This window comes from Lipotes vexillifer, unplaced genomic scaffold (assembly GCF_000442215.2).
Source record: "Lipotes vexillifer unplaced genomic scaffold, Lipotes_vexillifer_v1.1 scaffold566, whole genome shotgun sequence".
NCBI lineage: Eukaryota > Metazoa > Chordata > Mammalia > Artiodactyla > Lipotidae > Lipotes > Lipotes vexillifer.
Window position 1 is genome coordinate 899,553 of NW_006799689.1, and position 14,910 is coordinate 914,462.

The window sequence follows — 14,910 nt, forward strand, 5'->3', positions numbered from 1 at the left end:
GAGGCCACAACAGTGAGAGGTCCGCGTACAGCAAAAAAAAAAAAAAAAATTTTGGGAGGTGTTCCAATCCCTGCTCAATGAATAGTCTGTTTTCCTTAACTCCTTTGGCAAGAGAGAAGGATTCCAATTACCTAGGGACTGCAGCAGTATATGACAGTTTCTTCTTCTTAGTCCTGGAAGTCGAGGTTTATTCACTTATTTACTTAAATATCTGCGAAGGATCCACAACACAGCAGGCACTGTCTTAGGCACTGGGTACAGAGCAGTCTCTCCTCTTATGGAACTTACATTCCAGCTGGGAGAGACACACAGCAAATATACAACATGTCAGAGGGTTTGAGAAATGCTGAGAAAAATAAAGCAGGGTAATAATTCAAAAAGTGAAGGCAGGGAGACACAGAGAAGAGTAGTGGTGTACATTAGATAGGGCGGTCAGGGACAAGTCTCGCAGACAAGGCATTGAATCAGAGACTGAAGGAGTGAGCGAGAGAGAGAGCCATGCAAGCATCTGAAAAGTATTCTAGGCAGTGAAACCAGCAAGTGCAGAACCCATGGTGTGAGAGTTATGTTTAACATGTATAACAAACCACAGGATATCAACGTGGCTAGTAAGGGGCAGAGCAGAGTGGCAGATGATGAGAGAGATGCCTGAACTACATCATACACAGGCTAAGGACTTTGGATGTTATGCTGAGATAGGTAGCCACTGGCTCATCTTGAGCAGATAACTGACATGATTTGAGGTACATTATAAAAGAATAGGTCTGGCTGTTACAAAGTTCTAGGTAGTACAAAGGAGCAATCACTGGCAGTAGTAAGTCAGGGGTCGTCTGCGACCCCTTTAACCTAAGAAGCTAGTGCCAAGAACGATGGTAAAGAGTAGGAGCATGGACACATCATGGTTGAAAGCCTCAAAATATATTTCCTTCCTTTCAATAGCAAACGTCTCTGAGAGAGAGAGTTATCAGCTGCTACTTTTATTTATTCTACTTTAACCACCTACTCTTCTTTCATTTACTATCTCATCTCTAACTCCCCAACAGATGCACACACCTACCACACAAGAAAATTCAAGTATACCATCCGTCTTCCTCTTTCGGTCTTTTGCTCCTTGCTCCATATGAGAACTAACTCATTCTTGGAATTTCAAATATCCCCCTTCCTTTCGTCCCTTGCTACTTGCAAGCTTCGTTTTGCTGCTGTAAGAAGCAGTTTCATCTGTTTTAATTAATTACAGTGACGATAAAAATGTCTAATAAAAGAACGTGGAAGCTTTAACACGCAACAGGGACCCTTCCCTGAACACCACTTTCCCAAGCCTTCTCAAGGAGCCAAAGTCGCCCCTTCGCAGTCCTGAGGAGACGAAATTCAGGCGGCTAGCGGCAAACGCATTCGCATCCCCTGCTTCCCGCAAACTCATGCCGGCCTTTCCTCTGAGCAGCCAAACTCAGCCCTAGTACGTTACCTTCACTATCGACAGCATCTTTGTCCTTATCTTCCAGCTCCGATGCTGCAGCCGGGGATACCATTTTCATCTTCCCCTTCTTCTTTAGTGAATTTTTCAGCTTTTTCCCCGCACTCACACGTGACTCTCGAACGGCCGCGGCCATGATTCCTAGCCGGAAGCGTTCCGTGAGCATTGCGTCCGGCTGTAACACAAAGGACTTCGGCTTCTAGTTCCGGTGATACAAGGTTCCGGGGCGGTGCCATTTAGCCGGGAGTTCTCGGGCTGGAGGCTCACAGTATGGATTGGAAAGAGGACTGATTGGTTGTCTTTACGTGCTATCTGCTCCAGTAAAAAACAGTAATAATAATAAAAATCAGTGAATATACGTTCTCGGCCGACTCCTCTGCCAGCTCGCCCTTGTCCTGGTCCGCCGCCCCACTCTGACCCCAACCCGACCCGGTCCACTTTCATTTCCTCCCCACGGCTGTTTCTGTATCTGCTGCCTTATTTCATGTTGGTTTATGGTGTTGGACTAACGTCCCGAACGTGCCTTCTAAACGCACTAGAAGGGAGGAAGCGAGGACAATCGCGTGAGGGGTCGAAATCTCGCTCTGACTAACCCCTGAGTGGCTTCCAATTGCAAACCGAATAGAATCTCGCTTTCTTCCCTTGGGTCGCAGGTGTGAAGGGTTCCAGCCCCCACCCCTCCCTCCCACCTAGCTCCGCCCCGCCCGCTCAAGGCGCCCGACCGCGCGGTGGAGACCAAGAGAACAGCAGCTTTGCACTCCGCGGGCTGCTCCTGCCTCCCTCCCGGGGCCAGCTTCTCCCTGAGGTCAGTCTTTGACACCAGCTTTTCCAGCCCCGCTTTCCCTCGAAGCTGCTCCCACAAGCTGCCCCTATGTCCTTTCCCTAACTTGTCGGCTCCTGGATAATAAGGACCACATATCATTCACTACCCTATCCCCGAGGCCCCCAACGGAGCCTGGCCCGTGGTAGGAACCCAAACATATTTTTGGAAGAAATGAATGAATGAATGACAGAATACAACCATTCACAAAGTTAATGAGTCAAACGGATAATGTAGCAAACTCTTACATCGTGTTCCATCGGCCAGGCGTATTCTAAAGCCTTTCCCTAAGCTTAGCATTTTCCTGGAACAGCATTTCTTGTTTTTCTTTAAAACCCAAAATTTCTAAAGGGGGAGGGTGCTGTTATCTCTCTGCTCCTTTTATCTGCTATTACTATCTTCTTTAGAGTTCTCTTCACGTCTTACTAGCCAATCCCTTGTTATCCCAATCCTCTGTTAAAGTTAACAATTCTGTATATTAAACTTTCCGAATCAAATTACTAAGTGGTTTCCATCTCCTGATTGGCCTTAACTGATACAAAGATCAGTGTTGTGATGGAAATATTATCAGTACCCAAATACTGTCCCTACCAACCTGCAGCACCGTTAAACCGTTCCGTTAAGGTTTAGTCATTTTTAGAAGAGTGGGGGTATTCAGAGTAGAGTTCCTTGTTAAAATGCAAATATTTATAGGGCGATAACAGTTAAAACAATTTCTTCTGGATGATTTGTTGCAGCTTGGCTGATGTGAGTGCATTGAAGAGCTTTGAACTACTGGACATGGAGCAGATGAGAAGGAGAGGTAATTGCACAGTGTATCCAGAGCAGGGGGTGCTGGGTCTGCAAGGTCTGCATGCTCTGGAAAGATATTCTGGGTTAAGTAATAATTCTTGGGTTCTCTACAGAGAAAGGAATCTATAAAAGGAGAGTGTAAAGAGAAAGAAGATGTCTCAGGATCATAGGGAATATCATCAGGGTTGCTATGTGGGAAGGCATAAGAAAGAGGGATGAGAATAGAGAGTTACGAGAAGAGCAATGCTAGGTCTCTAAACACTAGTGGGACACATTCCCCAAAAGAAGTGATTGTCATCAAATGTGGACTCACAGGAAAAGAAATCATAACTATTTAATTGATTTGTCACTTTAACAAGAGATGTAAAGGAAAACTTAAAAAAAGAAAAAAAAAAAAAAGAAATGATGTACTATATTCCTGAAAGACAGATCAAATTTTCTAAAGCTATTTATTTATTCCAACAAAAGTGCCATTGGAAAGTTTGGGGAGAAGAGAGGAAAAGAGCAAAGTCTTGATAAAATAATTCTAAGGTTCAAAATAAGTAAATGATAATAATATCTTTTAAAAAGAGGAGTCTTGAGACAAAGCTTGCCTGTTCAGATATTAGAATATACTATACATAAAGCTACAATAATTAAAATGTACAGATCAAAAGAAAAAATAAGTGATAAGGAAACAAATTCTAGAATATGTAAAACCTTAAAGTATTATGCAGGAACTATCACGAGGAAAAGAGAGAAGAGAAAAATTCTGCAAAACTTATTTTAGTAAAATTAACTGTTTAGTGAGAAAAGAAATTAGAGGCTCACATCTTACCCTAAAATTAATTCCAGAATTAAATATGAAATAAATATAAGGAAAAAAAAAGAAGTGAAAGTCTGATTTATTGAATTGTAGAAACAACTTTCCAAGTTTAAAATCAATGGAAGTAATTCTGAAAAAGAGAACAATAGATCTAATTATATAAAAACCAAAAACTGTGTATCTAAGAAAATGACCAAAATATAAAGGTAAATAGAATGTGAATAAGACAGAAAATCGATTTTGAGATGACTACATAAAGAATTCATATGACTTTCACATCTGGTCAAGGTGGAGTAACAGGGAGCAAATTTATCCTCCCACCTGAAACAAAAAATAGACAAAATAAACAGAGCAACATTTTTCAAGAACCAGACATTAGATAATGAAGGATAATGACCAATGAGAGATGGCAAACAAACTAGGTGATCCCATGATCTCCTCAGCATACTGCTTGGAGAAAGTTTCCAGACCTGGGCACAGAGAGAGGGGATCGAAGCTGAGCCTGGAAGACTTTTCAAGTTGGAAAGATACAGCTGAGAGTCAGGGAAGACCAAGGCAATGAGAGTTAGCAGGATAGAGGGCCAGAGAGAAGAGAGACAACTCAGGAGATCTGTGAAGAGGCTCCCTCGGAGATTTAGGTCAGTAGTGATCAACGCATAAATGTGAGAAACTACCCAAGAACCGCCCAAAAGAATTAGAGTCAACAGCTACTTATGCACACGTGGGACTGGGAATAGTGCCTATCCCCACCAGCCAGACTGGCAAAATCTCACAACTCACAGGGTATTGGTTAGAGTATCTATCAAAAACTTAAGGGTATGAGATTTTATCTTATTTGCAAGGTAACAAGAAGCCTGCCAAAATTTCATGAATGCTGGTAGAAGACACAAGACTTTTGGGTAAGAGTGGAAGGGCAGATTATTTATTATTCAGAGCAATAGCAGTAGCAAGAGTATCAGCAAATTTTTAGACAATTCTCTGAGCCCCACCACAGAGTGACTCAAAAAGAGCTAGATAACATTTGCACATGCAATGGGTTGACTTACAGGAGAGGGGCTTGAGCTATTTACAATAGCATCAGAAACCACAAAATACTTAGGGGTAAAAGATGTGAAAGACCTATATGCTGAAGACTACAAAGCATTGCTGAGCCAAAATTAAAGAAGATCCAAATAAATGGAGAGGTCTACCATGTTCATGGATCAGAAGATGCAACATTATTATCAGTTTTTCCCAAATTGATCTATAGATTCGACGAAATCCCAATCAGAATTCCAACAGACTTTTTTTGTAGAAATTGAAAATCCGATTCTAAAATTCATATGAAAATTCAAAAAACCTAGAATAGCAAAAAAACAAATGAAAAAGGACAAAGTTGAAGAGTTAGCACTACATAATTTAAGACATTATAAAGCCTACAGTTATTAAAACGGTATAGTATGGCCATCAAGTAGACAAATAGATCAACTGAACAAAATAGAAAGTCAGGAAATAAAAGCACACACATATATATATACTTATTTATATACTGATTCTATATATATATATATACTGATTTCTCTCTATATATACTGATTTTATATATATATATATATATATATATATACTGATATATATATAAAGAAGAAAGATCTAAAATCAATAATCTAAGTTTCTACTTTAGGAAACTAGGAGAAAAGCAAATTAAATCAAAGTAAGCAGAAGAAAAGGAATAATAAGCGTTAGAGCAGAAATCAATAAAATTGAAGGGAGGATCTCAATAGAGAAAATCGATGAAACCAAAAGCTGCTTCTTTGAAAAGATCAATAAAATGGATAAGCCTCTAGCCAGGCTAAGAATAAAAGAACTTCAAGAAGTTCAAAAATTACAAATATTAGAAACCAAAGAGAGGACATCACTACAGATCCTATGGGTGTAAAATGTATGATAAAGGAGTACTATGAACAACTCTATGCCCACAAATTTGATAACCTAGATTAAATGGACCAATACATTTTCCCCAGATTCACACAAGAAGAAATAGACAATCTGAATAGGCCTGTATCTCTTAAATAAATGGAATAAATAATTAATAACCACCCCAAACAGAAAACACCAGACCCAGCTGCATTCACTGTTAGGGACTGAATTGTGTCCCCAAAGTTCATAAGTTGAAACTCTAACTGCCAATGTGATTATATTTGGAGATAGAGTCTTCAAAGAGATAACTGAAGTTAAATCAGGGCCTATGGGTGGGCCTCAATCCAATAGGACTGGTGTCCTTAAAAGAAGAGGAAAAGATACCAACGATGCATATACACAGAAAAGGTGACCACTTATAAACCAAAGAGAGAAGCCTCAGGAGAAACCACCCCTGATGGCACCTTGAAGCCTCTAGAACTATGAGAACATAAGCATATGTTATTTAAGCCACCCAGTCTGTGGTGTTTTGCTACAGCAGCCCTAGAAAACTAATACTCCCGCCCTATACATGTCCTTCATTTTAGTAAGATAAATTGGATCATTGTTTAGGTCAGTTTATAATAAGTCAGGTTTTCTGTTCTTTACATCCAAAAAACATTGCACTGGATACACTACATGACCTTGGTCAAGTTACTTTACCTTCAAAAAGGTAAAGGTGTTTCCGTTTCCTCATATTCAAAATAAGGGAGCTGCACTAAATAAGCTCTAAAAATCTTTTCAGCTTACATTTCTATGCCATTATAGGATAAATTTCCAGGTAGACGTTTTCCCAAACCATCCCCGCTTCGTTCAAAATCTAAGATTCAAGACTGATATGCAAACTTTTCCTAAGTTATTTAATAGCAGTAATCTAAAATTAATAGTAACAATAAGTATGATGATGATGTTGTTGATTATGATGGTGATAATGTCTGGCTCTGAACTCTGTGTTTTTTTAAAGTAGTAACAGAGTGGAAAGAATATAAAGATGAACATAAATTCTCCTGTGTAGAAAGGCTCTGAACACAGCAAAGTAGAGAAACTTCCTTTGTGGGAAAAGAGGACTCGCAGAATTTAGATGCCAATGAGTGTATGTCTCTGTGTCTCCTCTGGAGATTGACTAGGAATTCCTAGGAATGATCTTTCACGTGTCACCTTAAGGCTTCTGAAATCCATTAAGCAGCAGCTAACTAGAGCTCCATTCCCTCTCCAACCAGGTAGCTTTGCTCTCTAAAGGAAAAGTGGAACTACCAACAAAACCCCAGCATTTCAGACTCCTGTTCATATGGCTGTTTCTGAACCTTATCATCTTTATTTTAAGGACACCTGTTAATGAATGCTTTGGAACATCCTTAAAAAGAGGATAGCTTTCCTCTTTATCTTTACTCTCCTCTGGCACTGGACTTCTGCCAGTGATATAATTAAGACCCGGGCAGTGGCCTCATTATTCCTAACCAGACTGAGGCAATGTTTGACTGCCTCTTTAGAAACATCCCTGTAAACAAGAAAGGGACAGATTACATCATCCGGTTGGTGTTAAGCAACGAAGCAGGAGAATACTGGCAAGACTAACAGGCTTTATTTCATTTGAACAAATTACTCTTGGACTCCTGGTCTCATCGCCTTCATTAGTGACACAGGTACTATCATGCATCAAGAAGACATATTCCACCTTGCATAAAGCCTTTCCATTAAACACTCACCTCCCTATGGGAGTTAACAGTCCCTTAGGCAGTATTCATCAGCCATGGCAAGATTTGCCCTGGATTTTTGAATGATCAAGCAACCAAAAGAGAAAAGTGGGCTACCTCGATCCTTCCAGATTTTCAGATTCTCATTTCTACTAGTACAAAGTGCATCCCGAATTGTATACAAGGAACTGCCACTTCTTTCTCATGGTGACGGTTGAACCCAATCTGTGTGTCCTTAGTAGACCAGCGATACAGATGGAAGAGGTCTTAAGAGCTCGGCCTTCTTATTTCATCCTTCTGAAATTGAATGGCTTCATCATCCAAGACAAGAGATTATTTGTCCAGTGGTAAGGTCCCAGGGTCCAGCCTTCCTAGACATGCCATCCATTCATTCATTCACTCATTCATTCATCAAATATTTAATGAGCCCTTACTATGTGCCAGGTTCTGTTTTAGGCACTAGGGATTCCTAACAAAACAGACAAAGTCCTTGTTCTTATTGAGGCTTACATTCTATGTGAGTGAGACAACAATAAATAAGTAAATAAAAATAAAATGAATAGCTGCAGATAATAGTATTAGAAAGGTAATAAAACAGGGTCACGTAATAGAGAATGATTTGGAATAGGGTGATGGCTGGAGTGGGGTACCTTAGATAGAGGTCAGAGAAACTCTAAGGGGTGACATTTGAGCTGAGATATGAATGGTGCGACTGAGATGGCCATGTGACAATCTGGGGGAAAATTTTTCAGGAGAAGCCAGGTTCCTTTGAGGAACAAAAGCCAGCATGAATAAAGCATAGTGAGCAGGGGAGGTGTAGGACATGCTGAGATAAGAGGGTTAAGAAGGGCCAGGTTAAATATGTCCTTGTAGGTCATGGCAAGGACATTCAACTTTGTGCCAAGAGAAATGGGGACCCATGGTACTATTTTAAACAGAGTAATAACAGGATCAGAACTCATTTCTCAAAGACCCTTTTAGTTCTGTTGGAGAACATGTGGGTCAGAGTGTCAATGCACAGACCAGTTAGGAGGCTACTGTAAAATTCTATGTGAGAGATCATGGTGGCTCGGACTGGGGTGGAGATAAATAAAAATTGACATATTAAGGGTATATGTTAGACATGGAAAGAGTTGTTAATGGTTTGGATATAGGATGTGAGAGAAAAAGAATTAGAAGTCATGCCTAGATTTTTGATTTAATGGCTAGATGGATCATGGTGCCATTTGCTGATATGGGGAAGGCTGGGAAGAACAGCTTAGTGGGAAAAATCTATTGTTTCTACTTTGACTTATTAGGTTTAAGATCTTAACATCTAAATCAAGATGCTGAATAAGTACTTGGATCCCAAGAGAGAAGCCAGGGATAGAGATACAAGGTATAAAATGTGATAGCATATGACATCATTTTGGTGGGTTTTAACACCCAGGTATTAAAACCTGGAGCAGGTTTTCCAGGCAGAAGAGAAAAAGGAGGCTACGGTCCAGGTGGCAGGAACTCCAATATTTAGAGATGAGTAGACAATGCATGGAAGTGGATAGCCAGAAAGTAGAAAGAATTAGGAAATTAAGAAAGCAAGAGAGAGAAGTGTTTCAAAAAGGAGGCAAGAATCATCTTTGTTAAATACTATTGTGAGGCCAAGATAGGTGCGGATAAGATTGTATTCATAGGGTGTTTTCAAAGTAGAAATCTCCACTCTGATCTCATCTATCTTAGAAGTTTGTGAGTGGTCACGGTGGGAACGTCGCACAGGGGAACATTTTCATCATCTCATTCAGGCTGAGAGGGAGGGATGGTGACCCTTCCACAGAGGAGAGCCAATGCTGAGGTTCAGGGAGGCTCAGCCAAATACAAACCACGGTCCTCACACCCCACCCCCTGCCACACCTCCTCTTCCCTGGGATTCCCCAGCACGTACTAAGACCTGCTTACTCCCAGAGGACACTGGGTAGGGCACCTGTCCTGAGTCTGGTCCGCACTAGTGGTCCGTCATCCTTCCTGTTCGCAGACTGAGGCTCCCCTACTGGTCCTATTTGGCAGACGTGACAGTCTTTGAAGTCTACACTGACATGTCCAGAGGCTTTGCCACCAAGGCCAGCAGCCAGCTGGGCACCCATATCTCCTTTGGCTTATAAAGAGCGCTCTCTTTGCTTGGCTGTGCCAGGAACTTGAAACCCAGCTTTGCGGAGCCCCACGCAGCCCTCGGCTCCAGCAGCCCTGAGTTCTCTGGTGAGCTGCAGCCTGCATCCTGAGCTGCTTTGTGGTGAGAGGAGAGACTTCCTTTGAGTAAAACAGATCAGGTGGCCTGGACCATCTGGTCAGGCTTCTCACATGGCCATGGGAGGCTACGATTTCCATTGCTCTATTTACTGAGCACTTGTTATGTACCAGGCAACGTAACAGGTGTTTAAGAGCCCCATTTTACAGATGAGGACATTGTGGCTCAAAAAGATCATGTGAAATACCCAGAATCAAGATTTCAACTCTATCAGTTATTATGTATTTTGAGTCTCTGTTACTTGGTGTGCACACATGCAGGATTGTTAATGTCTTCCTGGTGGATGAATCCTCTTATCATGACGTAACGTCTGTTTGCCTCTGGTGATTTTCTTTGCTCTGAAGTCCACTTTATCTGACATTCGTACAGTCCTTCTTCTGTCGTGTCTTCCATCATATCCACTCTACTATTGAACCTGTCCAGCCAGGTTTTTATTTTGGCGACTGTATTCTCCAGTTTTATAAATACCATTCTGTCCTTTTAAAAAATAACTTACAGTTGTTTCCTGAGATCTTCTAGTTTTTCATTTGTTTCAAGAAATTCATAGCTACTGTTGAGGCATTTTAAGATGGCTTTTGTTTAAATCTTTGTCATAGTTTTAACATCTGATTCATCGTGGTCTCAGAGTCTATTGCCTGTCTCCTCGCATTTAAGGTGTAAATTTTCCTGGTTGTTAATATAACAAGTGATTGTACTTAAAAATATATAGTAACAACCAAGAGAAGTGGAACTCATTCATGTTGCTTAGTAGTTTCCAAATGCAGGTGTCAGCTCAGCTCTCTGCTGGGCACTGCTGATACCAGGGAAGAGAGGAGTGGAGATCTGACACGAGCTTTTTGACTGCGGGGGCCTACTGACACGAGACTGCGCCTCCGCCCCCCTCATTATGCCTTGTTCTGCCTCTTTGCTGCCAGATGTGGGTGGAGGTGCAGCTGTCTGCTGGGCTCTGCTGACACTGTTCTGGTGAGGGAACCAGAGCACCACTTGGCGGAGTGGAGGACGAAAGGCAGTTCCTCACTCAGCCTCTGACACCTCTTGGCAGGCATCAAAGCCCTGCCTCCTTCCATCAGGCAGTGGGAAGAAAATCAGCTCCCTGTTCTTTGGCCACCACTGGGCAGGAAGAGTGGTGCACTGTTGCCTCCTTCCGTAGGGCAGATAGGAGTGGACTGAGGTGGGAGGTCCACTTCCCACTGAGAGATAATTCCTATTCCAGAATAACTAAATCCAAATCTCCGGGGATAGGACATCAGCCCTGGTATTTTCAACAAGCATTCCGGTTCATTCTGATACACAGTGAAGGTGAGAGCCGTGAGTCTATGTGGCTGCTGAGGTCACCAAGGATGAGAACGGTGCTAAAATCCATAATGAATAAGGTGCTGAGATTGGAGGATGACAAAACAAGTTGTGTGGGAGCAGACGTTTCAGGAAGATGTGGTTTTAAAAAAAAGAGAAGCAAGATGGGCAAAGAGGAGCAGGAAGAATACTTTGGCAACTTCATGTGCAACAGGGGGAAAAAAAAAGCAGCCTCCCTATGAGAGATTTCTAAGGTCAGTCAAGTTTCAGTTGAACAGGATGTGAAAGGAATCCTGAGGGCAGAGGTTGAAGATGTAGAGAATCTGCTGATGACAGGTTTTGGCTGATGTAGGGCCGAGTAGAAGGGTTTGAGAGGACGGGGGAGTAGAGCGAGTGGATCAGATCGGACGTTTTCCAAGCAGCATAGGACAAGTGTCTGGGTGAAAATGGATGATCCAGAGGTTTCAGATGGTGAATTGGGGGAAGAAGGGAAATGCAGTAATGATGGAGTTCATCCGATCGTCAGCCAGTGAAAGGAGCAAAATTCAGATACAGCTCAGAGTCTTTCTTTGGTATCTGTCTGTGGGCTCACTGAACAACTATGAAATCCTGTAGCAATCTAGGCAAGGGGTGATCTCACCTGGGAAAAGTGGTCCGCTGGCTTGAAGGTGACCCTTTTTCACAGTCATGGCATTCCTTTGTTGCTGGAGTAACTCCCCGTTCCCAGTCCACAGGATATTTCCCCTCTCCCCTTTGTTACTTAAAGGTATTCCCTCCCTTCCCAACAGCCCTGGGATATATAATCTCTTAGATTGAATTCATGATTTTACAAAGACTTGAAGAGTAACAAATTTCAAACAGCTTGTTTATCACCCTATAAGTCTCAGGTTCAATAAATTACAAAGGCCTGGTTATCTGCTTGCAACTAAAAAGAAGGGAAGAGTCTAGAGAGAAAAACTTAATGTCTCAAAATTATTATCCGGGCTCACCATACAGAAAAGATTTCGTTCAGGCAAATTTAATTGGGAACCTTCCTTACTATAAGGCATCCTCATAGCACCTACTGGGATCTGAAATTTTCTTATGTATTTGTTTATTTTATTCAGTCAAAAAATATTTATATGCCAGACACTATCATAGGTGCTTAAGATACAGCTAAGAATAAGACAAAGTAGGACATTTCTTCTTATGGAGATTATATTCTTATGGGACTGAGTGAACAAAAATCCCATCAACCAGTCAAGAAATAAACAAGGAAAATGTCAGTTAAAGATCCTCTTGTGGATCTTTGATGGAACTCTTACCATGTATGGTAAATGCTGCAATTTGTCCCCTTTCTAGAACTTTAGGTGTTGCCTCAAATGAATAGGTCTAGGCAAATCTTGCCCATTTCCTCCTCTTTTATGCCCATTAAGGTATTATGTTATTATTATTAAGGTATTAAGGTATTATTATTAAGGCATTACATGCACTAAAATTGACCAATTTTAAGAGTGTAGTTTGATGAGTGCTTGTACAGAATCACGTCACCACAATAATTAAGATACTGCATCATCTCCTCACCCTAAAGTGTTCTCGTGTCCCTTTGTATTAGACCCCTTCAATCTACCACCAGCCCCCTAACAACAATTGAGCTCTTTCTGACACTCTAGTTTTGCCTTTTCTACAATTTCGTATAAACAGAATTGTACAGTGCATAGTCTTTTGTATTTAAGGTCTGCTTTTATCGATTCTCTAATTGTAATTTCATTAACACCACCCCACTGATTCAGGAAAGTTGACCATATTCAGCTTTATCTGTAAAGATACAATGTTTGTAAGCTAGCTATTTTAAAGCCACCACCCCCCATTTTTGTTATTGCACAATAAAGCACTGCAGGCAAATATTCTTATAATGCCAAGTGCTATGAGATTGATGGTAGGAATTTTATGGTTGCTATTCTTAATCTTCCAACTTGCCCTACAGGGTCACACACACAAAAGAATAAGAGAGCATTTGAATGCTGTAATATAATATCCACCTCTCCTGTGCTTAGCAAAAAGCATGTAAATTTTTGGCATAACAAGCCAAAGTCATCAATACGTGGATAAAATTTTGAGAAAAATACAAGTTAAAACTGGGGTGACTTCTCAGCTCAGGTAGATTTGCTAAATATTTCTATAGTTTTAAAATGGAATTGGTTGTATTTTTTACAACAAAATTAATCAAACTTTACTGTAAGAATTTTGGAAAAGATGCATACAAAGAAAAAAAGTACATTTACCTTTAAATATAATTTGGATCAGAGTTGTATATACTACTTTTCCACTAAATATTATGCCATAAGGATTTTTGTCACCAGATTTTCTGCTGTTTCACTGCACTAACTGCCACCAGCACTGAATATGCTTTCCTCTCAGTACCTGGAAGGGATGCTAAGCACAGAGCACTGATGCTGTTACCCTACAGTTTTTCAGTGTTTATTTCCTGTTGAATTTAGGGTTATTGGTTACACTTGCTGGGTTCAAAATATGGGCTCCGCACGTGGCACAATGCACCACTCAGACCTCAGGCTTCTTTGTCATAGAAAGCAGGGATTCTGTTTTCTGAATCTCTGATTCACAGATGGGTGATAACAAGAATCTTGACATTTAGACAATGGAGAGATTTGTCTAGCCTTTCATTCTTGTTCTGAACACTTGCTGCCCAGCCGTGTGGGAAAAACATTTCTATTTTCAGAATGATCCTGGACCTGGGCAGTAAAGGATCCCAATATGCAGTGAGTCTGGAGAGTGAGCTCTCAAGTTGAGAAAGAGATTAGGGATGAATCGCCAAAAGACAACCTCCCCTTTCTTAGCAAGGAAATTTGTTTTTCTGTTGCCTCTCATGGTCATATGAAGTCATGGAGGATTAAAAGAAAGCATGTGATCTTGTGGATTGTTTTTATTTTGTTTCTGTTTTTTTTTTTTTATTGAAGTGTAGTTGATTTACAATGTTGTGTTAATTATTGCTGTACAGCAGAGCGATTCAGTTATACATACATACATATATATATATACAGCCACCAATCTGTTCTCTATGTCCGTGATTCTGTTTCTGTTTCATAGATAGGTTCATTTGTGTCATATTTTAGATTCCACATACAAGTGATATCATATGGTATTTGTCTTTCTCTTTCTGACTTACTTCACTTGGTATGATAATCTCTAGTTGCATCCATGTTGCTGCAGTTGGCATTATTTCATTCATTTTTATGGCTGAGTAATATTCCATTGTATATACATACCACATCTTCTTTATCCATTCATCTGTCAATGGACATTTAGGGTGTTTCCATGTCTTGGCTGTTGTGAATAGTGCTGCTATGAACATAGCATGAATCTCTTTGAATTATAGTTTTCTCTGGATATATGCCCCCGTTTTCTTTTAATCATAGAATTTTAATGCCTGACAAGGCCTTAGATGTATGAGAGCAGGTGGGTTGAGACCAATATGCCCAAAGCCACACAGGAAGAGGAACTGTCCAACACTCACGGGCCTGACTCCCAGCTCTGTGTTCTTTCTTCGGCATCACGTTGCCTCTCCACGGAAAACAAGGTTGTCCTTTTCAGGCTCTATTGAAATATTAACTTTCCAGCATTTTGGACTGTACTACCTTGGGGAGTTGTTGTGGTATTAAATACACAGAACTTTCCTTTTAAAAAAAATTGGGGATAGTCATGTGTTTGATGAAGCCTAATCTTAGCCACTATCACAACAAATGAAAAATGGCCATTATTACCACAAACACTTTCAAGGTAAGCTAGAGCACATTGCCTACTTGCTTTTCTAATTTT

General features: G+C 40.8%; 1 protein-coding gene across 2 annotated transcripts in view; it reads right to left on the reverse strand.

Moving 5' to 3' along the window:
• The window catches only part of RRP15 (ribosomal RNA processing 15 homolog), a 48,002-nt gene extending 46,338 nt beyond the window's left edge, over positions 1 to 1,664 (reverse strand). Inside the window, exon 1 of one of the 2 annotated variants that reach the window (XM_007471859.1) lies at positions 1,466 to 1,664. In XM_007471859.1, coding sequence (XP_007471921.1) covers positions 1,466 to 1,640 — 175 coding nt within the window. In that variant the 5' untranslated portion in view covers positions 1,641 to 1,664. The remainder of the gene's footprint in view (positions 1 to 1,465) is intronic. The other variant, XM_007471858.1, reaches the window with a different exon arrangement.
• Positions 1,665 to 14,910: the final 13,246 nt, after the last annotated feature.